Genomic DNA, 26,463 nt, shown 5'->3' with positions numbered 1-26,463 from the left:
TCCATCAACTTACTGTTAGGCCGTGAATACAAGACAACCCTCGATTATTCGCATGAAATTCTGAGGGGGGGAGGAAAAAAACACGTCGTCTTGGATTCGGAGAAATAACGGTACCACTCTAGAGGCTTATGTGGCAAACATTCAGTTTTCTTCTACAAATGGGGTCACCTAACCTAACCTTATATGTATCATGAAAACATTTTTCAAACGCATGCAGAGAAATGATAACCTTCTCACTAAAAATGTACATGGGAATAGCCTTTCCGAAATTAAACTAGACCGAGAAAATATAATCTAACCTCAGAAATCAATGATGCACTCTGCCATATCTTGAGGTGTATCACATTCTTACTTAATGTCAGTGTAGAGTATTAAAATTAAGCGAGCGTTTACTTAGCCTTAATTTCTAACGAGTTAACAACTGCTGGAAATTCTAAGTTCCCATGAAGGAAACTAGAATTTCCATTTGGAATTGCTAGGCGGGCATTAATTCCATTGTGGAGTTTTATCTCCCGTATGCAGTTATCAGACTGTGCCTCATAAATACGCTTCTGATAAGTTCACCTGCATACACCCCAAAGTCAGTGGGTAGGGTCTGACACATCCCACTCTGAAGAGTCTAGTGTCAGACCTATGACGAAACGCTGGTTAATAGAGCAAACGCCGGAAAAGCCTTACATCTACATTTAACAACTGCTATCGGCCACATTATTTACATATTATTTACGAAAAGTGTTATCCTCTTTCATTTTGAATTTTCTTTCAGAGAACAGCAGTCGACGGGTATTACTAATCGACTCCGACATAGCCTTCGAATGTCGACGAGAGAGCTTGCAAGTGCACATAGCGAGAAAACGATACTGCACCGAAATAAACGATCGCATTTTGTGGCAAACGTTTCAATTTTCTTATTCAAACAGCGTCACCTAACCTAACTCAACCGTACTACAGATATTATGAAAACATATGTCAAGCGCCAGTAGAGAAATGATAAACTTCTTGCTATAAATTTACATGATAACAGCCTTTGTATTAAATAATACTACTGTGTTTTTTATTGTGCACCCACCTATTCAATACAATACAATCTTAAAAATTAGGACTTCGTCCTTATCAAAATTGTTAACATAAAATTAATACATTGGATGGTACATGTTTTGCCTATCATTAGTAGGCATCATCAGCCATATTTTTTACCTTAGAAATAGATCAGGTACCTGATTGATAATGACTTATGTACACTGTTGAAAACTAACTATGTCTTGTAAAATGGATTAGAGATCGAAATATACTTTACTATTGCTTAATAATATTTGTGTTAATATTTGAGTCTAAAGACATGACAATTATTAGAGGATTATGACATAGGCAGTTGATTTTTTATATTAAAAGATATTACAATAAAGATAAAAATCACAAAGCACATTCAATTTAATTGTCAAATGGCATGTTGTTAAAAACTTGAGGAAAGTTGAGCATTGGTAATAGTCATTGGTTCTTGAAGTTGATAAGTATTAATTTTCATTTATATGCTTATAAATTTTGAAGAATTTTTCATATGGCGTGGTTGTAGTAAAAGTTGTTGTCAATCGGTGGGTAGCTAAGTGTGTGATGAAATTCCCTTCAACCGCTGAGATGTTAACTTACGCTGAGAGCTTTAGAGCAATTGGCGCGCGCATGCAGGGATGAAAAGAAGCAGCGTGGTTACCGCAGTAGTTGCCAGTGGTATCCATTAACTTACTGTTTTACTACAACAACGTTTCCTTTCGACTAGTACGCTCACCTCAACACGTCCAACAATAAAGAGCCACACCTATCACAAACACTTCCCACAAATACTGCATCAAAGAAGATGGACTAATGACGTCAACACAAACTTCAATATAGCCTATCGCACCAGCATTCCAACTAATATTATCTCAAAAAGAACCACGCCATATGAAAATTCTTCAAAATTCATAAGCATATATATGAAAATCAATACTTAACAAATTCAAAACCCAATGACCATTACCAATACCCGACTTTCCTCAAGTTTTTAATACGCCATTTCACAATTAAATGGAATGTGCTTTCTGATTTTTATCTTTATTGTAATATCTTTTAATATCAAGAATCAACCACCTATGTCATAATCCTCAAATAATTGTCATGTATTTAGACTCAAATATTAACACAAATATTATTAAGCATAGTACATTTTACATTGTAATAGTTGTTTAACGATCTCTGATCCATTTTACAAGACATAGTTAGTTTTCAACAGTGTACATAAGTCATTTCCAATCAGGCACCTGATCTATTTCTAAGGTAAAAAATATGGCTGATGATGCCTACTATGACCGCTGTACTAATTATAATAATAAAATGTATTATAACACACATCTCTCGTCGAGATATAATCATTTACTAATAATGATCCTATCAACAATGGAATGTTCAAAAACACAACAATGGAATTCGGATATATTACGAATTGTACGAGCATTATTTCCTCTGCGTCTCAGGTAGTGTAATCACTCGTCAGCTTGTCACAGCACAGTAAACATGTCTTGTAAACCATCAGTTGCTGAGTCTACTGAATGATATTCCTGAATATATGTCTGATGTAGAATGTGGTCCAGATATAAAGGACCTGTACTGTATGTATGTTGGGTATTCGGTCCGAAGGCTGGTTTGATCCTCCACAGTTCCGCCAACAGCTGTCATAGACAGCCTTGGCGTCACTCAAGAGGCATACTAGGGAAATGAGGAGTGAGGTAGTTCTCCTTTTCCTTCCTCACAGAGCCAGAAGTTGCTATTACATATCAGTCTGCCAAGCCCACTGAAAATGCACACACCAACCAAACCTATGAGTTACATTTTCACACAATCCATAACAGGGACTGGCTGCATAAGGAACGGTATTACTAGCAATCGCACATACCTCGGTCATTTTCATATTGTCAAAGCCAAGGATGACATTTAGATGGGTCAGTGAAAGTAACAAATTTATTCTAGCCCATACCAGAAGAGACATTGCACTGTAAACACTACCTTTCACCAGCAAAGGTATATGAAGGACCTAAAAAATGCATGCGAAGACTACTACCAGTCAAGTGATAACTCGGAAAGCAGTGATTCAGATCACGCTCAAAACCGGATTATTCAGGCTGAAATTAAGTTGATATTAGTATTATTATAACTAGCATAACAAGTGTGGTGAAATTCCTTGATTTATATCGTATTCAAATTATAATGATGCCCCACATAGGCTGAATACGGACGAGTTTCAATTAATCTCTTACAGCCGTACACACAGTAACCCGCAAAGCTTGGTATCATAGGGGATGCGACAACCACGGTAAAAGCCTCCCATGGTCATATAATGCACCATTAGGTACTGATGCCATCAGGGAGCGAACTGTAGCAGACTGGGAAGACGACACCTAGATGGATTGCTCGCCATACCCCTTGAAAGAAAATCCAGGACTTAGTCCATATTCATAGCGGTATGTATCTGATACATAAATATTGAAACTCATACAGCAATGTACAGAAACAGAGGAAAAACGATAATAATGAGTAACCGTGCGTATCGAGAACGAAGATATAATAATTTCAATAGCGGTCAAAATGACCGCATCGGCGGTTCCAGGTATATAATATGTTCCAGCGGTTCTAGTGTTAAGCATTAAAATTAAGCGATCGTTTAGTCAGCCTTTATTTTTAACAAGTTAACAACCGTTATTGGACACGTTATTTACGCACTTATTACGAAAACATATTCTCTTTCATTTAGAATTTTCTTTACGAAACAGCAGTCGACGGGTATTGCTAACTGACTCCGACATCGCCTTCGAAGGTCAACGAGAGAAATCGCTAGTGGACATAACGAGGAACCGATACCGAAGGTAATTGATCGCATGCAACATAATCGCTGGGGGTGCATAAATATCGGTAACGGAAATAATCGCGTGCGCTTAATCACTCGTAATAACTGATGGATCGGTGATAGGGCTCTCACTGTAACCAAAGGATAAAACACAGTTTAACATAGGACTTTTGAAGGGTCAGCAAAATATTGTTGTTATAACGGGGTTCTACTATATATTATATAATTTGACAAGCAATTTTCCGGCAATGGAAATTGTGAGAAAACAGGTTAACATTTTTCAATGAATGCCCCTTATTTTAAATCACATGGTCTGAAGGTCTTTGAAAAGAATTTGTTTTTCTTTAATTGCTGATTTTTCCCTATATAATTTTCTTATTTCAGCAAGTAGTTCCAGTCTTCCACTAGGTGCCGTGTGGCAGCAGGTATCCTTGCTACTAGTACTATAGTGGGAGAAATGTCATGTCAAGCAGTATTGTGTTAGCATACTGTTAAGGTGGGAAAACAGTAGGAAGAAGAAGACTGTTAAGATGGCAGAGTGAAGTCAAATATGAGGTGTGGTTTGAAGCTTGATTGTTACTAGCTTACATAGTTATATATGATCGCTATAGAAAATGTAATATACAAATCAATATACAGGCATGTCTACTAGGGAACATAACCACAGATGTAGCTGATCCAAACTTATCTGAGAGAAATTGAGCCCAGAGGGTATCAACAGTAATTGTTAGGCCAAAAAGACCGGCTCCAGTTTCACCCAGGTACCTTGGAATCAAAATACAAGCCACAAGTAAATCTTTAATCCCAGAAGTGGTTTTAGAGGGCTATTTCTCTTAAAGATGTCATCCAAGAAGATGACTCTCCATTTCTTGCTTTTTCTGCTGGTCATGGTTTTTATTCTTCTGTGTGTTCCCATACTCATATTGAGCTTTCTATCTTTTTTTTTTTTGATAGTTGCTTTACGTCACACCAACACAGATAGGTCTCATGGCAATGATTTTCTATCTTTAATACATAAGAGAAGTAATAATATACAATGTATGAGTCTTGAATAGTTGCAATACCATAATAAAACTGATGAAAACGAAGTGAACTTTCTTCAACTTACCAGTTCTGTCTGTCAGCAAAGTAGTCTCCAATCGAGTTCCAGGCAAGCTCCATTTGAATATCTGATCCACCAGCTCCCATTTTCATCAACTGAATAACACGGAACCAGTCTCCCAACTTCTCACGGAGAGATATTGCGAGATCTCTGGAGAAAAAAATAAAATTAGAATAGAAATCAAGATCGTACTTGACTAAATCCACAAAATGAACAACATATATTTTATCTATCCTAAACTATGGATAATAATAGTAATAATAATAATAATAATAATAATAATAATAATAATAATAATAATAATAATAATAATAATAATAATAATCGTATAGCCTCAGCTACCGTGTGCAGACATTTTGATTTGATGCCATCTGGCTGTCTGCTCGTCAATTTCGACATTCCGTTTTACTCTAGGTCCGTTAGATGGCAGACAGAGTAAACCGGATCTCTCTTGGGCGTCTATGGCTGAGATTTAATTAATTTTGTCGGTTAAATACCAAATGTATCACCAGAGATCTTTTACATGCCGACATTGTACGACATGGAGTGTCGAATGAACATTTTTCCGTCCTTCAAAAATCCGACTACCTCTGCCGGGTTTGAACCCGCTATCTTGGGATCTGGAGGCCGACACTCTACCACGGATCCACAGAGGCAGCCAACTATGGATGAAGGCATGGAAGTGACGAGCAGTGTAGGAGAAAAAAATTGTTAGTATAAGCAATAAATGGAAGAGCTACCGGTAAAAGAGGTAAAAGTTAAAACTATGGAGCAACTCCAAAAGTAAAGAAGCTGTAAAGAGGAAAAAATATGGTTCCAACAGGGGTCGGATGAAAACTGAGAAGAATGTACGAATAGACACAATGAGATGGAACTCTTCCTTGTATCTTCAGTCACTGAATGGACAATGAAGCTCTAATTAATGTCAGACATCACATATTCACTTCGTCCTGGTTAAGAGCTTGAATGATTCTGGCATGGCTGACCATGAAGAAGCTCAAAACATCTCCATTATTTGCAGCATTGAATAGGTATCACCACTACCTTCAATAAAAAACAAAAAAGCAGGTATATAATTGACCCCACCATCAGATTCAAGACTGATGCGACACAGCGAGGCTTCGTCACACAGCCAGCACAAGTAAAAAGCATAATACTGTGTATTACCTACTATCTTAACCTTTGCACTCCTTTGTTGAGCAGGAGCCGCCCCCAATCAACATATACACTGCTCAATGATTTTTATATTTTCCAACAGATAAAAGTGAAAGTGATTTTGATGAACCAATTGCTGACTTCAATGATTTCTTAGTGTTCAATATAAGTGAATGTAGAAGAGTAATAATAAGTCATAATTCTCTTCAGCAATCATGGTGCCAATGGAAATATGATGTTCCTGATTTACCTGAGTACCCATCTAATGACTCCAATTCTGGATATAAAAAGACCAATCCATCAACACTATGTAGCTTTTTCCAACTGACTTTTAGTGACGAGTTATTCAAGTAAATTGCACCACTTATATGACATTTAGCTTGGTGGGGTTGGACTGACATTACTGTCAACAAAATGAGGGCTTTCTATATGGTTTTGCAGAGTATGGCAATGCAGAAAAACAAACTGCAAGATTTCTTACCAAGGAAGTGGTTACAATTGCCCTAGAGTTTTCCAGACTGCTTTAGCCATAAAACTTTTTTTGAAATACTCTAAGCTCTGCACGTTTCGACCAAAGATTCAGCAATGCATTTGAATACTCAAGTTAGGTCTCAACTGACCCCTTTAACACGTTTGCAGCCGCTCGGATATCGGTAACCATTACCGTGGTACTGTAATACTTTTTTTGTTTAAAGGAGTTCATTTCTGTGTCCTTATGCATTTTAGATTATTATTTTAATTATTTCAATATTATTTATGTGCATACGAGCCATGACGCACACGCTGCGTCAGCGGCACTAACGATGAGCTTTTCGCCTTCGGTGCCGTTTGACGCAGCATGTGCGTCGTGACTGGTAATGAAGTGGAACGAGGAAAGTATTGTTCGATTGTAGAACTTCTTTAGAACAGAAAAATAAGTTTCTGAACATTTCACACAAGAATACTGTGCAGCAGAATTTATTGTTGCTGTGTGAACAATGTATACTGTGCCGTTTCACAGTTCTTTATAAGAGCTAGAGCAACAAAGATGGAGTCTCTGCGATCAATAGGTCATATAAAATACATTTAACGTCAGTACGGGCCGAATTGCAAGTCTTTTCGTCGGTCAGTTACGGTAATGGCCGCGTATAGAAGGCGCAGAAAAAAATGACAGATGGAGATTATTTGAAACCATTAGTCAAGAAAAAAAATGCTCATCATTTATTATACAATCTGACTTCGAGGTGATAGGAAGACGTAAAACTCATTTAAAAGGAATTATCCAGCGGAACTGTATACTAGAGATTGGAAACGAAGATTAATTCCCGACTACACGCTAATTTGCGGAGATCAAGATTTAAACGCCGCGCGGGAGATTTAATACGTGAAAAGGAAGAGATAAGATATACTACAGTGGAACTACGTCACGCAGTGACGCAAGCCCTCGGTGAAATCTTCCCGATACCATTTAACATTGAAAGACACCTACGGACCAGTGATTGAATGCATTTAGGCTAATAAAAGACGGCGGAAAGAAATTTATTTTCGAATCAGAATATACCGAACATCTGTCTTAGAGAATTTTGAACTATTTATTGGATCAACAGTACCCCAGTAAAACCTATGCAATCTGAGCAACGCAAGAGCTATAGTACTTGGAAGATGTCAGCAATGAGTCAAATGTTCTATCATTGTTCTGTTCCATACGCTCGAGTCTTCACCATGGGTCTGTAAGGAAGCAAGGCGATGCTGCTTGGATTCTGACGAGGCGAGACGATGTTGGCTGTCCCGGATGACCAGTGATCGATGTTGAGAAGCTACGATGTACCCGACCACTTGTGGAGGAACCAAATGATGAGATCCTAGTCTCAGATGACCGGAGGAGGAAGCGCCGAGACCATCTTGAGCAAAGCTAAGTCCATTATCCAAGTCGTTTTCGTAAGTAAGAATATATCATTTCTTTTATTGCTTGTTAATATTTGTTTGTGCGAACACAGTGCGTAGATAAACATCTAGCGGAGTTGATTGGAAGTAGGTACTCATCCGTATGAAACGTCAATTCCATTTGTAGGCGTGGTCACCAAGTGATGTCCCGATCGTAATGTTTTCCAGAGATATGTGAGGAGAGAACGCTAAAGTTATTATTATTATTATCAGTGATGTGTAAAGAGTGAAGTTGGCATTAATATCTGCGTGTCCTAAAGTTAAGCAACGTCAATTTGTTCGAGATCATGCATAGGATGTGTTTTATGAAGGAATGGCAGTAGACTATTCTAAGTTTACGTTAAATTTGGCACTATGACTGTAGTAAATAAAGTAGGCATTTTAGGAATGTCACGGCACGTTGGTGTGCAAGTAAAGGTAATGATTTACATGATGAAGTGATAGTTTGGCTTTATATGAAATATGAGTAATAATTGACGCGTCATGGATATGATACAGAGTTGTTGATGATGTATGATGGTTGTAGTTATTGTTTCTTCGAGAGAGATAGTCATAGTTGCATGAAGTAAGGTCTTGTGACTTCAAATGTTGTAATTGAGAAGGTCACTGATTTCTCGCCAATTCCACGCAATGATTCTGAAGCCTATGCATTTTACCTAGCTCAGGATATGATCTCGAGACGTGTACTGCAATGTTTTCTTTTATCCATATTAGGTTACCTAGATAAGCATATACGTATTCTGGATATGATTTGAGCCTTCACTGATTTACTTAGGATGATCTTGAAAACTCTCACTGAATATAACTACATTTCTGTATAAATTTCAACCTATAGACTGATCACTGGTGACCTAGATTTTCAAAGATGAATCATTTTTCTTTTAGTTGGAGATAGTGTCATACGATTAAATAGATTTTCCATTGGTAGTATGTGTTATTATAACTCTGTATGACAAGCGTGGTGACGTTTCTTGCTACTTCGTACGCACGTAGTCTAATGTCAATAAGATATGTTACTTATTGGATGATTACGGCTTACAATGGACGTAGCTTAGCTCATGATGTGTAACACAAGGAAATATGAGTGTCTAAGAAGCAATTAAGTAGGCAGAAATGAATGTTTAAGATGTAAACATATACGTGTGTACTTGTCAAAACAATGCAAGAAGAGCTTTATAATAGCCTTATTGATAGTCTTAAAATCGCAATCAGACAATCAGTCAGTGAAAATTTAAGTATTGTGACAGTTTTAGAATAAATATCAGGTGTTAATTACCAGAATCTAATGCGATTTCCAGGAATAATTGACTTAAACAACTGGAACTCCATTTCTTGACTGAACATTAGCTCAGAAATTCCATTTGCGATTCTTTATTTCTCAAAGGAATACCACTAGCAAGACTGTAAATAATAGTTAATAGGATTTTTTATTTTCCTTTCTGTGGATGCATCCTATAGTCTTAATGTATTTAATTTTAATGTTTATTTCTTGCCAAGAAGGCACTTGTAAATACCATTAGCTGTGTTCAATTTAGTTTATTTAGTCATCACCCAACTCGGTAGGTGAATTGAAAGAGAAGGAAAAGGTAGCTTTTTCAAGAATCTTCCCATATGTTACGTGTAATTTATACTAATAATTGATGATTTTCGGAGATGAATGAGTTTTAAGAAAGGAAGCAATTTAAGCCGAGAAGGCATTCATTTAGGTTGAAGTCGAAAGATGTGATTTCTCCAAAGTTGTTGACGGACATGAATTATTAGGTTGACAAGGAGTCACTCATTACAAGAGCTACTTCATTAGCAAAAATTTGAAATCATTTCTTGAATATTTTATTTAATATTTGAATAAATATGGAATAGTGAAACCTAAACACTCTTTCTCTGTGTTCTTAGAATAAGGATTAGTTGTAAGACTGTAATAGTAACAAGCGACGACGATTTCCATAAGAATCAATGAGAATGGTACCTAACTAGATACGAGTAAGAGACGTCTTTCTGCGTGAGTTAGAGACTACCGTTGGTTGACCTGGACGTTTTTCTGTTACGGAACTCACACCCGTAGAACTTAGTTACCAGATTTATTGAAGTTAGAGCTAGTCAGGATCTCTTGTGTCCATGCCTGGACGCGGGAACGGCGCAAGTAGAAAATGGCGCCTCAACATGGGGCGAATGGAGGAAAACGCCACAGGAACTGTTGGTTGCAAACCAAATAGAATTTTTTTTGAGATACTCATGTATGTGGAAATTCAAGAGAAAGTCGTCGTGGGAATTCAAGAGAAAGAATATGACACAGAACTGTGAAGAGGTCGATTCCCATATGCAGCAATAAGAATGCGGAAAACATCGGGAAACCTGGTAAGAAGATGACAGAGATGATAGTCGAATGACGGATCTTTGGTGCAATATTAGAGTAAAATGGGAGAATTTACTCAAAAGAAGTGGGTAAGATGAAGGAGATATTTTAGGAATTAATGGATGAGGAATTATTGATGGTAACAGCAAGATGATTGCATGGAGATGGAGATGTCGTACGGTAATTTCTTTACTGGACTGTTATGCGTTATTATTTTAGGGGATCAAAGTGGACACAGCAAGATATTAGACTGTGAGAACGAGTAGATGCCCAGTATAGATAATGGAATAGGAGAAGAAGAAATGGATGATTGCTCGGAAGAGAATAGCAGAAAATAGTTGGTAGCAGTCAGAACTCGGAAAGAAGGATAGCTTACCGCTTATATGTCAATTTATTTAGATGTAACTTAGATATAAGAGATAGATTGTAAGAGGTTATTTGAGTTATTTTCAGTTAAGAATTGGAGTTATAAGTACATGAACAAGTACCTCATATTTCCTAGTGTGATTGGGTCAACATCGTGAGCTGAATCAGATCCAAGTAGTGAAGCCTGCCTGTGTATTTGCTGAATATATATATTGTTGATTGGAGTAGTGGGAGAGACATTGCTGGAGAACTTAAGTTGTGGAGAATTTAGGGAAACCATAGAGTTTATTAGGATTTTTAGAATTTAGAATACTAATTGAATATCGATATGACGAAGTTAAGCCATTTGAAAGCTCAATTTGAGGAGTATCAAAGGGAACAACGAGAAGAACAAGAGCAGTATCGGAAAGACCAAGAAGAGAAACAAGAGAAATATCAAAAGGAACAGGAAGAGAAAGAAAGAAGACAGAAAGAAGAGCAACGGGGATTGTTGCAGGCTATAAAGGAAATGATGGAAGAAGCTAAAAAAGAGAGATTAGAAGAGAACAGAAAGCGCGATGAAGAAGCTAGAAAGCGTGATGAAGAAGCTAGAAAGGAGAGGTTGGAAGAGAACAGAAAGCGTGATGAAGAAGCTAGAAAGGAGAGGTTGGAAGAGAACAGAAAGCGTGATGAAGAGGCTAAAATGCGTGATGAAAAACGGAAGGAAGAAGCTAGAAGACGCGACGAGGAAGCTAAGAAAGAGAGGCAGGAAGAAATGAGAAAGCAGGAAGAGACGTGGAAGAAGATGATGGAAGAAATGAATAAGAAACAGGAAGAAGAGAGGAAGAGAGAGAAGCAAGAACAAGAGGAACGATATCAGAGATTCATGGAAAATTTGGAGAGAAAAATGGGGGAGATACAGGAAGTAAAACATAAAGAAATGATGGAGGAAATAAGGAGAGGTCAGCAAGAACAAAAGGAAGAAATGAATAAATATCAGGAGAAGATGGAGGAGATGAAGAACAATATAGATGAATGGAAAGCTGAAATTAGTGGAAATATGGAAGAGAAGAACCGAGAGATACGAGAAGAAATAAACGAAATTAGGAAAGAAATGACAGGGAACAATAACTATCTCCAATCTTTAAAGGAGAATGTAATAAAAGATTTATCAGATAATATGGAAAAGTTAAGCCTAGATTCCCAAGAAAAGTGGAGATTATGTGAGGAAAGTATAGGAAAACTAGGTGAGGACGTGCTAACCACGAGTACAAGTCTGGAAAAGAAATACGACCAGGCTGCAAACCAAATTGGAAGCAGAATAACGGAGATAAGAGACGAAATAGAACAACATAAGGATGAATTAAACAAAGAATATCGAAATCTGAAGAAGGGCTTAGGCAAATGCAAGCTCAGTTACAAGAAATTCGGGAGGAAGGAGCAGGAAAGACTGTTATGATGTCTAGTAGCGAGCGGAACAGAGGAGTTGAGTTTCAAATAAATGAAAGAGAAGTGACACCCATACCAGTCACACGTTCTAACCACAGTATGGGGGAGACAAATGTGGATAACGGAAACAGTGGTTATCCTACGATTATTAACGTTATAAAAACCTTCGATGATAGACCGAAGCACTTTAATAATTCCACCAGTATTTCGCCCAAACGTTTCCTTAGGGAAATGGAGGATTACTTCAAGGAACATGGCATCGCTGAGGAGAAAAAATTGAAAATAGTGGAAAAGCATTTAGATGCTAATCCAAGCTTATGGTTCCAAGCATTTAAATATACTTTCCATGAGTATAGTGACTTTAAAACGGCGTTCTTACAGAAATTTTGGAGTCCGGAAGTGCAGCAGAATTTACGCCTAGAGTTGTACTCTCGCAAGTATGCTACGAACAGTCAAACAGGGTTTAGTGATTACTTCGCCTACCAGTTTCACCGTTTTCAAGACCTTGATTCGCCACCCAGTGAGCTTGAAGCGATCAAGACGATACAACGACAATTTCCCTCAGATATACAAAGGCTGCTGGCTACTGCTAACCCAACTACGGCAGTGCAAATGGAAACGACACTTAGACAGATCGATATGACTACAGCACCACACCCTCAAAGAATGATTAGGAATGCTTACGGTGAAGAAACGGTTAATGTGCTCACACAGGAAAACATCGATGGAAATACCCCTGAAGAAAGAGGAAAAATGAACAGGAAGAGACAATGGGGAAACCAGGAGAATGGAAGGAGAGATGAAGAAAAATGCTATTGCAGGAAAGGGTCCTACAACCAAGAAGCATATAGGGGAAATAGAGCATATAGACCCAACATGCGATACAGGAACCCGTATAGAGAAAACAGAGGAAGATATGGTTACGGAAGAAGAAATATGAGAGACAACCAAGGAAGGGAAACTTATAATCGGAGACCTACACGCGATGTAAATGAAGACCGAAACGAGAAGAGCAAGTGGGAGAAAGCAATTAGAGAACAGGACGTCAACGCTGATGTAGAGGGAGCGGAGAGTCTTGAGTTGCAGAGATACAAAAAGAGGAAACAGGAAGAACAAATCCTCGATCCGAACGCGAGAGAATTCGAATGTAGAAGAGAAAATGAAAAGATAACAAGCAAAAAAAAAACCGCCGATTTTGAATTAGAAGGTGAGGTTGAGAATATAAAGAACGCATTGGATTCCAAAATTCACAGTTATTTCATAACGCAGGTTGATTCATGGGAAATCGATTCGGAAGAACTGATAAAGGATTTGACAGTACATCACATGAAAAGAAAGTATGAATTGCCTATTATCGTAGCAAGAGTTGGAGAGCTGAAAGTACGTTGCTTAGTTGATTCTGGGGCTAGCATCAGTGTGCTTTCGAAGGAATTATTCCAAGATATGAGTAGAAGAATGAAATTATTAACCATCCCAGTTTCGAAAATTAAAATAAGAGGTATAATTCCGGATAAAACAGTGGAATGCAATATACAAACATATTTGGAAATGAATATTGGAAACAGGCACTTTGAGCATCCATTCATAGTCATGAACAAGATTAAATATAATATTATATTAGGAATAGACTTCATGACGGTAACTGGAATGACGATCGATATGGAGAAACAAGAAATAAGATTCCCTATAGCTGACGAACACACCAGGGAAAACCAAGAACGGATTAAGATCAATGACGACATTATGATCATAGATAACAAGGAGGTATCGGAAGAAGAAAACGTACCATCGGAAGAGCATCCGAACTTTCAATTAGAGGAAGGAGAGATATCTTTGGCAGATGAAAACATTGTTGCAAGCATAGAAAAAGTAATGGCTATGGAGGAAGAAGACATGCCGGACCTAGCAGAAGCAGTGGCGAATGCTAAGATTTCCTCGACTGAAAAATCAAAACCTCATGGAATCTTACAGGAATACTCGGATTTATTTAAGAATAAACCAGGACAGATTCCAAATTTTAAATATAAACTAATAGTGAACGATTGGACGCCCTATAAAGGCAAGCTCTATGGAATTCCGGAGAAACATTTCCCAGAAGTGAAGAAGATCATAAAGGAAATGGAAGACGATGGCATTATAATGAAGACATCAAGTCCGTATTTGAATCCCTTGGTAATTGTGGTGAAAAGCAACGGGAAACTCCGTTTGTGCCTTGACGCGCGTTTTTTGAATAGTCGATTGATTCCAGAGTACAATCAAACTCCGAAAATAAAGGATATTATTCAGAAATTCCGTGACATGAGGTATTTTTCAACCATGGATTTTACATCCTCATATCATCACATCGTTCTGGAGGAAAAATCCCGATTGTTAACCGGATTTATGTTTGATAATCAGACATATATCTACTGTCGTCTCCCATTCGGTTTAAGAAATAGTTGTGCTGTTTTGGCGAGAGCATTAGACAGAAATTTAACGCCGGAAGTAAAGGAGTTTTTAACTTACTATGTGGACGATCTAATTCTGGCAACTAAAACATTTACGGAACATTGTGACAAGCTCGAGAAGTTGTTTCGAAACCTAAGAGCCACGGGATTTAAGATCAACCTTTCAAAATCAAAATTCTGTCAAGAAGAGGTCTTATTCGTCGGTCACATGATAGACGGTACAGGAGTACGGCCTAACCCAGTTAAGATCCAAGCCATATGCGATTTTCCCCGACCGAAGCGTATAAAGCACGTCAGACAATTTCTTGGTATGGCGCAGTTTTTCTCTAACCATTGTCAAGGATATACCCAGACCGCCGCACCTTTACAGGATTTGTTAAAGATCAACAACAGGTGGAAATGGGATGAAAAGGCAGAAAGAGCATTCCAAGAATTAAAGACCTTGTTAACAAAAAGCATCAAATTAGGCTATCCTAATTATGAAAAAGAATTTATAATACAGTCAGACGCATCTAATGTTGGCATCGGAGCTTGTTTGTACCAAGAAGAAGAAGGAACACCTCCCAAAAGGATATATCTAGCATTCACTAGCCGAAAATTAAGGAGCCACGAGGTTAACTATACTACGACAGAACAGGAGCTATTAGCAATCATTTACGCCTTACAGCAATGGAGAAAAACTATTTACGGATACCCAATAACGGTCAGATCAGACCATAAGGCATTAACGTTTGGATTGAAAGCTGCAATGACTAATGAGCGGATAACAAGGTGGATGTTGTTCACGCAGCAGTTCCAGATAAAAATCGAGTATTGTAAGGGAAAGGAAAACATCCTTGCTGACGCCTTAAGTCGTAACCCTGTGGAGAAAGAGGAAGTAATTCATAAAATTGAATTGGTCCTGGACGATGAAGAAACATTAGAGAAACTACAGAACCTAGTACACTTGCAGCGTCAAGACGAAAGGTTGAAACAAATTATAGATAAATTGGAAGATGGAAACTGTGAAAGTGAAACAAGGTCGAAGATTGCGAAAATCTACAGCTTAGAGCAAGGAATACTAATGGCTAGATCAGATAAAGGTCATAAGAGGATACGTATAGTACTACCTTCGATGTTATACAAGGAAGTAATCTGGCACATACACAGAATTACAGGTCACGGTGGCGTGGAAAAGGTAACACAAGTCATACTCGAGAAATTTACTTGGAGAGGTATTCAAAGAACTGTGAGGAATACAGTGAGAACATGCGACATATGCCAAAAGGTCAAACATGGCAGTGGTACAGTAAGACACGAGCCCAGAGCTATACTACCGCATAAAGCTCGAGAATTATATGCTATAGATATCTTCGGCAGACTTCCAACTGCCAGAAAGGGACATAAGTACATAGTCGTAGTGATGGATGTGTTCTCTAAATATGTGTCGTTACAACCAATTCAACGCGCCAATACAAAACAGGTATTACAACGCCTAATCAAAAACACCTTACGTAGTATGGGAAAGCCTGAGAAATTACTGTCAGACAGAGGGACGCAATTTACGTCGCTTCGATTCAGAGAAACCATGGAAGAGTTAGGAATTAAACACATTCTTTGCTCGGTGAGACATCCAGCATCCAATCCTGTTGAAAGATGCATGAAAGAAATAGCAAAGTTCTGTCGAATCTATTGTCCAAACCAACACTGGAAGTGGTTAGAGGTAATTGGAATAATAGAAGACAGCATGAATAACACAATACATGAATCCAGCGGACAGATACCTAAAATTATTCATCATAGCATTAAACCTGAAAGACCTTGGGACACAATTGTTCACCTACCTGCTGAACCTGACTTAGATATCAACGAAATTAACAAACTGGTTCGAGAGAGACTGTACAGACAAGCACAGAGAAGGTTAAGGAGAGTACAGCATAAGAAATTCAAACCTGAGTTGAAGAAAGGAGATCTGGTATTAATAAAGAAACCCGCAATTTCCAGTGTAACGAACAAAATCTTTGCGAAATTCCTGCATTTATTCGAAGGACCATTTAGGATTAACCGTTCATTCAGAAATAATGCATACGAAATTCACGACTTAAATGGAAACAGTAAAGGAGTACATAACAGTGCAAACATCAAGTTATATTTCAAGGAATAGAGAAGGGGCAAACCATCTCAGGTGATGACGAGTCAAAGAAGTACAGATTGAAGCCACTTACATCATGAATAAACAGATTGTTCCGAAGAAAGGAGTAATTATACAAAGGAGAACTCCTAAAGAACAGTGAAAGGTCCCATTATAAGAAGGAAGACGAATATAATAAATATATAGCAAGCCATATATTTCTTTCAACGTAGGGGAAGTTAATGTGCCGTTTCACAGTTCTTTATAAGAGCTAGAGCAACAAAGATGGAGTCTCTGCGATCAATAGGTCATATAAAATACATTTAACGTCAGTACGGGCCGAATTGCAAGTCTTTTCGTCGGTCAGTTACGGTAATGGCCGCGTATAGAAGGCGCAGAAAAAAATGACAGATGGAGATTATTTGAAACCATTAGTCAAGAAAAAAAATGCTCATCATTTATTATACAATCTGACTTCGAGGTGATAGGAAGACGTAAAACTCATTTAAAAGGAATTATCCAGCGGAACTGTATACTAGAGATTGGAAACGAAGATTAATTCCCGACTACACGCTAATTTGCGGAGATCAAGATTTAAACGCCGCGCGGGAGATTTAATACGTGAAAAAGAAGAGATAAGATATACTACAGTGGAACTACGTCACGCAGTGACGCAAGCCCTCGGTGAAATCTTCCCGATACCATTTAACATTGAAAGACACCTACGGACCAGTGATTGAATGCATTTAGGCTAATAAAAGACGGCGGAAAGAAATTTATTTTCGAATCAGAATATACCGAACATCTGTCTTAGAGAATTTTGAACTATTTATTGGATCAACAGTACCCCAGTAAAACCTATGCAATCTGAGCAACGCAAGAGCTATAGTACTTGGAAGATGTCAGCAATGAGTCAAATGTTCTATCATTGTTCTGTTCCATACGCTCGAGTCTTCACCATGGGTCTGTAAGGAAGCAAGGCGATGCTGCTTGGATTCTGACGAGGCGAGACGATGTTGGCTGTCCCGGATGACCAGTGATCGATGTTGAGAAGCTACGATGTACCCGACCACTTGTGGAGGAACCAAATGATGAGATCCTAGTCTCAGATGACCGGAGGAGGAAGCGCCGAGACCATCTTGAGCAAAGCTAAGTCCATTATCCAAGTCGTTTTCGTAAGTAAGAATATATCATTTCTTTTATTGCTTGTTAATATTTGTTTGTGCGAACACAGTGCGTAGATAAACATCTAGCGGAGTTGATTGGAAGTAGGTACTCATCCGTATGAAACGTCAATTCCATTTGTAGGCGTGGTCACCAAGTGATGTCCCGATCGTAATGTTTTCCAGAGATATGTGAGGAGAGAACGCTAAAGTTATTATTATTATTATCAGTGATGTGTAAAGAGTGAAGTTGGCATTAATATCAGCGTGTCCTAAAGTTAAGCAACGTCAATTTGTTCGAGATCATGCATAGGATGTGTTTTATGAAGGAATGGCAGTAGACTATTCTAAGTTTACGTTAAATTTGGCACTATGACTGTAGTAAATAAAGTAGGCATTTTAGGAATGTCACGGCACGTTGGTGTGCAAGTAAAGGTAATGATTTACATGATGAAGTGATAGTTTGGCTTTATATGAAATATGAGTAATAATTGACGCGTCATGGATATGATACAGAGTTGTTGATGATGTATGATGGTTGTAGTTATTGTTTCTTCGAGAGAGATAGTCATAGTTGCATGAAGTAAGGTCTTGTGACTTCAAATGTTGTAATTGAGAAGGTCACTGATTTCTCGCCAATTCCACGCAATGATTCTGAAGCCTACGCATTTTACCTAGCTCAGGATATGATCTCGAGACGTGTACTGCAATGTTTTCTTTTATCCATATTAGGTTACCTAGATAAGCATATACGTATTCTGGATATGATTTGAGCCTTCACTGATTTACTTAGGATGATCTTGAAAACTCTCACTGAATATAACTACATTTCTGTATAAATTTCAACCTATAGACTGATCACTGGTGACCTAGATTTTCAAAGATGAATCATTTTTCTTTTAGTTGGAGATAGTGTCATACGATTAAATAGATTTTCCATTGGTAGTATGTGTTATTATAACTCTGTATGACAAGCGTGGTGACGTTTCTTGCTACTTCGTACGCACGTAGTCTAATGTCAATAAGATAAGGTCATATTACCTTAAGTTCATGAATTAAATCTTGCGAGAATGTTACTTATTGGATGATTACGGCTTACAATGGACGTAGCTTAGCTCATGATGTGTAACACAAGGAAATATGAGTGTCTAAGAAGCAATTAAGTAGGCAGAAATGAATGTTTAAGATGTAAACATATACGTGTGTACTTGTCAAAACAATGCAAGAAGAGCTTTATAATAGCCTTATTGATAGTCTTAAAATCGCAATCAGACAATCAGTCAGTGAAAATTTAAGTATTGTGACAGTTTTAGAATAAATATCAGGTGTTAATTACCAGAATCTAATGCGATTTCCAGGAATAATTGACTTAAACAACTGGAACTCCATTTCTTGACTGAACATTAGCTCAGAAATTCCATTTGCGATTCTTTATTTCTCAAAGGAATACCACTAGCAAGACTGTAAATAATAGTTAATAGGATTTTTTATTTTCCTTTCTGTGGATGCATCCTATAGTCTTAATGTATTTAATTTTAATGTTTATTTCTTGCCAAGAAGGCACTTGTAAATACCATTAGCTGTGTTCAATTTAGTTTATTTAGTCATCACCCAACTCGGTAGGTGAATTGAAAGAGAAGGAAAAGGTAGCTTTTTCAAGAATCTTCCCATATGTTACGTGTAATTTATACTAATAATTGATGATTTTCGGAGATGAATGAGTTTTAAGAAAGGAAGCAATTTAAGCCGAGAAGGCATTCATTTAGGTTGAAGTCGAAAGATGTGATTTCTCCAAAGTTGTTGACGGACATGAATTATTAGGTTGACAAGGAGTCACTCATTACAAGAGCTACTTCATTAGCAAAAATTTGAAATCATTTCTTGAATATTTTATTTAATATTTGAATAAATATGGAATAGTGAAACCTAAACACTCTTTCTCTGTGTTCTTAGAATAAGGATTAGTTGTAAGACTGTAATAGTAACAAGCGACGACGATTTCCATAAGAATCAATGAGAATGGTACCTAACTAGATACGAGTAAGAGACGTCTTTCTGCGTGAGTTAGAGACTACCGTTGGTTGACCTGGACGTTTTTCTGTTACGGAACTCACACCCGTAGAACTTAGTTACCAGATTTATTGAAGTTAGAGCTAGTCAGGATCTCTTGTGTCCATGCCTGGACGCGGGAACGGCGCAATACTTACATTACTCCATAAGCTTTACAATATAACTAGTCAATACAGTGCACTACTTTTCAGTGACATTTCCTCGCAAAAATAACTCTTCTGCAAATGTGTTACATTCAGTTACAACGTTATTCAGCAAATTGTCATCTGCAAGCAAGCGAAAATAATCAATAGGTCACATCACTTGGCAGTGGAATCTTCATTCCCGGCTGACCAATAAGGTTTATTTGTTTCAATGAGGATGAATCTGAACCCCAAGAAATGACCCCTGAAATATTGCCCATGTTATTTGGCGGGAGATTTGGAGATGAGATATTACTTACGACTTCCTCATCTTCTGTAATGTGAGAATTGGGAGTATGATGTAGACGTTGATTCCCACAGGGAACCAGAAATAATTGTTCCGAATGAGTAAATTTATAATACCCATATAAATGGTCCGTTATTGGACATTATAAATTTTCCAGCTAACTCATTCCTGGTTGCCAGGGTTTCGCCCCCATGTGCTAGGCTGGGCTCATCAGTTGGTACCTAGCACACCTACCAAGACGCTGGATAGTGCATACCGTGGAGGCCTATGGGAATCAACGTCTACATCATCTGATGGCCAAGCAGGCATCAATTTTTGATAATGAGACAATGTCTCTCACAGTGCATTGGCACTGCCGGTGGCTACAGTTAGCCTACGCAGTGGCCTCCACGGTATGCACTATCCAGCGTCTTGGTAGGTGTGCTAGGTACCAACTGATGAGCCCAGCCTAGCACACGGGGGCGAAACGCTGGTAACCAGGAATGAGTTAGCTGGAAAATTTATAATGTCCAATAACGGACCATTTATATTGGTATTATAAACTTACTCATTCAGAACAATTATTTCTGATTCCCTATGGGAATCAACGTCTACATCATCTGATGGCCAAGCAGGCATCAATTTTTGATAATGAGACAATGTCTCTCATAGTGCATTGGCACTGCCGGTGGCTACAGTTAGCCTACGCAGTGGCCTCCACGGTATGCACTATCCAGCGTCTTGGTAGGTGTGCTAGGTACCAACTGATGAGCCCAGCCTAGCACACGGGGGTGAAACGCTGGCAACCAGGAATGAGTTAGCTGGAAAATTTATAATGTCCAATAACGGACCATTTATATTGGTATTAAGAATTGGGAGTAGACGCTCGACACACACATCAGTGATTAAAATTCTCACTCAGGTAGCTACAGTCACTTTTTTACACTGTCATCGTTGTCGTCACTATTACTGCTTCAGGAGAGCTTCCAGACTATCATCATTAATTGCAAATCGCCTGTTTATCCCGCTAAGAGAAGGTTCCGGTGAGAAGGTTCTGAAACTTCACTGTTCCATCTTGACACCGCGGAAATGTATGCCGACTTGTAATGGCTATAGAGATTGTAACTAACAATTGATCTGATGCCCGGATGGCGCATATGTTTAATAACACCTTAACAATGCACAAATAAGAGGTCTGTTTGTTTACATACATATCGGCGGAAATACGAGCTTTAATATTTGGTGCGGAATGTGACACACGTGTCGTCATCAGCACTGAGTGAAAGTGGAGTCATGACGCATATGTGTCGTCATCCGCCATAAACGTGTTAAATAAAGTAAAGTTTGTTTTCGATTATATAAGTGAAAAGTTTTTTTATGTTTGCACACTGCATAAAATCTAGCAGCAGAAGAATCCAGGGTCTCTTTCAGGGGCCACGTGTTATTCAATATGTAAAATCAACAGAAACCCATCAAATGAGAATTTTTGTACTACCTGGTTCAACAAATTGCTGTGTGTCAAGCCTTATACCTTAATATACAGTAGTTCTGTTTACTACAGAATCTTTGATTCGACCAGACGACTTTCAAGAATCGTGCTACAGTTAGTTGCTAATGTAACAAATGTAAAGGCCAGTCAAGGTTCCACATGTGCAATGATCATTTTGTACTGGTATTACTCTCATAGATGAATTATTGAAGTAGGAGAACAATACAAACAAATCACATGCATTTGTCGGATGAGATTCAGAAGAAAAATCTCTGTCTAAAGAAGCATGAAGTCAAAGGCTATTGCATAGACAAAGTGATGGTTTTTGCATGGCATTACAAGCACAATGTATGGATGCTTCCAACAACTGGCAACAACTTAACTTCCATTACTGAAAGGAATAATAGAAACTGACTTGAACAAGTAGGAAGGTAGATTTATTACTGATTTACACGTCAAAGATGGACGTGTTGATCACATGGACTTATACATGAAGAACGGTTTTCTGGTGAAAAGCTTGAAATGGTGATGTAAATTGTACTTCTGACTGTTAGAAGTGGCAATTGTCAACTCCATTTGCTCTACAAGGATTATGTGTTGGAACAAACATGACAGTTCCCACACACAAAACTTTCTGAAAACAAGTAACTGAAGACTTGGCTAATGAAGTACACAACCATCTATTTCTGATGTTGAAGAATTCTTGAATGGTAAACTGCACATCATAACAAGCTTCCTGGAGAACAAAATTAAATTAAATTAAAAGAAAATTAGGAAGATTAACACATTTTGAGTTGTGGATGTCATCATCATCATCATCATCATCATCATCATCATCATCATCATCATCATCTTCCCATTTCCAGCTGACACTGGGTGGGAGCAAATATGATTCCTCTCCACTTTGTTCTGTTGTTCCACCATTCTTCTTCCGACACAATGTTCCAATCCATATTTCATTTTCTAATGCTACTCTTCACCAAGTCCATCCACCGCATTCTTGGTCTTCCTCGTCCTCTCTTCCCTGTCATCCATCCTTCCAGTGCTCATCTTGGTAGTCTTACTTCATTCACAATAAAGAAAGAAAAATTCTTAACGTTAAATTACTTCATTCATCCGTTTGATGTGTCCAAACCATTTTAATCTGTTTTGCTCCAGTTTGTCCTTTAATTTCTGTACTCCCAGTTCTTTCCGTATATCTTCGTTTTTTTACTCTCTCTCTCCCCCCTCGTTTTTTGTACCATACTTCTCAGGGATTTCATTTCAGCTGCTTGTACTCCTTTCTCATCCCTCTGAGTCATTGTCCAAGTTTCTGCTGCATATGTCATTATACGAACATAATAAGCTTTATACGTAACTTCTTTAACCTTCATTGGTATATCCTTGTTCCATACTAGTCCTCTCACCTGTTGATAGAAAGCACTCCCCAGTTGTATTCTTCTGTTAATTTCCAAATCTATTCTTCCATCTTCAGACAGTACACTTCCCAAGTATTTGAATTGTTTTACTACTACCAATTTCTTACCTCCCACTTTGATAATTCCTTTTCCTTCTTTCTCGCCTCTACTCATCACCACTGTTTTACTCTTCTCCACATTTATTTTCAATCCCCATTTTCCAATATTTTTATTTATTGCATCTAACTGTTCTTGAACCTCCACTTCATCCTCACCCCAAATCACCACATCATCTGCAAACATCACCTTCATATTTTTCCTACTGTAATCTTTCATTGCTGCCTTCATGATGTCATCCATCACCATTAAGAACAATAAGGGCGACAACACAATTTCAATTTTAAACCATTCCGATGCCCTGACTGTAGTCTTCACACTACTGTAGCAATCTTTGTACTTTGCATTTATCATGTTTCTCAATTCCTTCCCAATCCCTCTGCTTATTAGGCATTCCCAAATTTTTGTTTTTGGGATGCTATCATAAGTCTTCTCAAAATCGATAAAGGTCATTATCATATCCTTCCCATATTCCCAACTTTTTTCCATATTTTGTCTCAGGATGAAAATGGGTTCCACCTGCCTCCTCTAAATCCAAATTGTTCTTCTTCTAATGGGCTTTCTTCCTTTACTCTATAATTCTTTTTTCTAGTATTCTTTCCATTACTTTGGCAATATGTAAGATGACTGTGATTCCTCGGTAGTTCCTATCTCCTTTCTTGAATACTGGCAATATTATTCCCTTTCTCCAGTCTTCAGGAACTTTCTTCTCTCTCCACACACATCTGAAAAATCTGTATGTCCATTACAATCCCACTGGTCTTGCTGCTTTGATTATTTCTACTGACACTTCATCTATTCCCACAGCTTTTCCCATCTTCATTTTACTAACTGCCCATTCCACTTCAGCCATAGTAATGTCTGATTCTTCTTTTATTTTTTCCTCCTCAATTTTGTTTGCTTGTGTAATTTCTCCACTTATCTGATGTCTCACCTTTAGTAGCTCACTGAAATATTCTTTCCATCTGCCTGTTATCTCTTCTGGTTTAGTCAATATTTCTCCTTCTTTGTTTTTAATGAATCCAGTGCTCACCTTCTCATTCCTTCTATTTTTTACAACTCCAAATATATATATATATATTTTTTTTTTTTCCACAATTTAAATCCTCCCCAATTTCCTGGGTGAATTTTCCCCAGCTTTTCCTCTGCAATTACTTTCTTGCAATCTCTTTTTACTTTTATATTATTTATTTATTTACATATTTTACGCCCATATTGGAGCACTGAAATCAATACATTTGAGTTAACTTCTTCTTTTTCTTCTCCCAGAACTTTCTCATCCTCTCCGACCTGGAAGCCCTTTGTGTGTCCGATATAGTATATTGTTTCCGTTCAACTGTTTTTAGTTTGAGACTTATGCTTTTGTTCTTCAAAATTCTCTTCTCTTTTCTGTCTTTGATTTGTTGCCGAGTTATACCCAATTCTTCCAAATCATCCTGAACTTCTTTGAGCCAATTATTATTGATTTTATTCTTCAAAAAGTAATCGAATAGTTGTTTCAATATCCTGGTGTCTGGTAATCTTGATATGTAACAGAAAAAGGAAATTCTTCTTTTACGCATTGTAGATATTATTGATTCACATTCACGATAGACAATGTTGTTAGGTAACAATCTCCACTGTCCATCAACTTGGTGTTTTTTATTAATAATTGTTCTAAGAATTCTTCTCTCAGTTTTCGGTAATTTGTCTGTTGTAGATTTTACATTTAATTTGAATAAAGTTTCACTAGCATACGTTGCCTCTGGTTTAACTATGGAATTATAGTGTTTCAGCTTAGCGTTTATCGAAAGAGATTTTTTTTTTTATAGGTTGGCCAGGTAAGTCTTTGTGCTTGTTTAAATTTAGTTGTTCTGTGTTCTATTGCTTCTTTTTCATTTGTGTTCCATGTTATTATTTCCCCAAGATATTTGAATTTCTGAACAATTTTAATCTCTTTATTACTGTTCAGTTGAATAACTGGTAAATCAACTTTAAAAGTTGGCATCATTTCTGTTTTTTCAAATGAAATTTGTAATCCCATTTTTTTAGCTATAATTTCTAGTTGTTCAATTTGAAATTTAGCCTCTTCTATTGTATTTGCAAGTAATGCTAAATCGTCCGCAAAAGCAAGGCAGTTGAGTTTAATATTTCTACCGATCTTGATAGTTGGTTGGAATTTCTTGTTCCATTCACGCATAACCTTCTCCAATGCACAATTAAATAACAATGGTGAAAGTCCATCTCCTTGTTGAAGTCCAGTTCTTATAGTGAATGATTCTGATAATTCACTTCTAAATTTAACTTTTGCCTTTGTATTTTTAAAAGTCATACTAATGAGGTTAACAAGTTTTTGGTGGAAGCCAAATTTTTTAAAGGCTTTTTAATAATGATTCACGATAAATACTGTCGTATGCTTTTTTTAAATCTACAAACGTGATGACTAGACCCAAACTTCGAACTCTTTGGTGCTTCATTATCCATTTTAAACTAATGATTTGATCTGGACAGCTTCTACCTGGTCGAAATCCTCCCTGATATTCTCCAAGTTCTTGGTCGAGTTGTTCTTGGATTCTTGTGTATATAATCTTGGATAAAATCTTGTATGTAATATCAAGCAAGGATATCCCCCGATAATTATCTGGATCGGAGCAATCACCTTTCTTATGCAGCGGGTGGATTATCGCTGTATTCAATTCCTCGGGAAGCTTTTCCGTGTTCCAAATATCAATGATGTATTTATGTAGGTTTTGAATAGTCTGATCATTAGCATTCTTCCATATTTCTGCTACTATTTGATTCTCTCCTGCTGCTTTGTAGTTTTTAAGTGCATTAATTGCTGTTTTCACTTCATTGTAAACTGGTGGTATAGTCTTTTGTAATGGAGTTTTATTTTTTGGGTTAGAGTCAAATTCTAAATGTTCCACAGGATCCTCACAATTAAGTAACTCTTTAAAGTATTCTGCAAGGATGTTAGCATTATCCTGATTATTGTGAGCCATTTTTCCATTTTTATTTCTTAACATAAGTGTGGGAGGGGTAAATTTAGATTGATATTGCTTGAATGTTTTGTAATAGTCTC

At 37.5% G+C, this 26,463-nt stretch overlaps 1 protein-coding gene across 1 annotated transcript in view; it reads right to left on the bottom strand.

Annotated features, from left to right (window-relative positions):
- Oseg4 (intraflagellar transport protein Oseg4) overlaps nucleotides 1–26,463 on the bottom strand; it is a 337,827-nt gene that overhangs the window by 96,447 nt on the left and 214,917 nt on the right. The window contains exon 15 of the mRNA XM_067152561.2: nucleotides 4,983–5,126. Coding sequence (XP_067008662.1) covers nucleotides 4,983–5,126 — 144 coding nt within the window. The remainder of the gene's footprint in view (nucleotides 1–4,982; nucleotides 5,127–26,463) is intronic.

The sequence above is a fragment of the Anabrus simplex genome, chromosome 8 (assembly GCF_040414725.1).
Source record: "Anabrus simplex isolate iqAnaSimp1 chromosome 8, ASM4041472v1, whole genome shotgun sequence".
NCBI lineage: Eukaryota > Metazoa > Arthropoda > Insecta > Orthoptera > Tettigoniidae > Anabrus > Anabrus simplex.
This window is presented reverse-complemented; position numbering and strand designations above follow the sequence as displayed.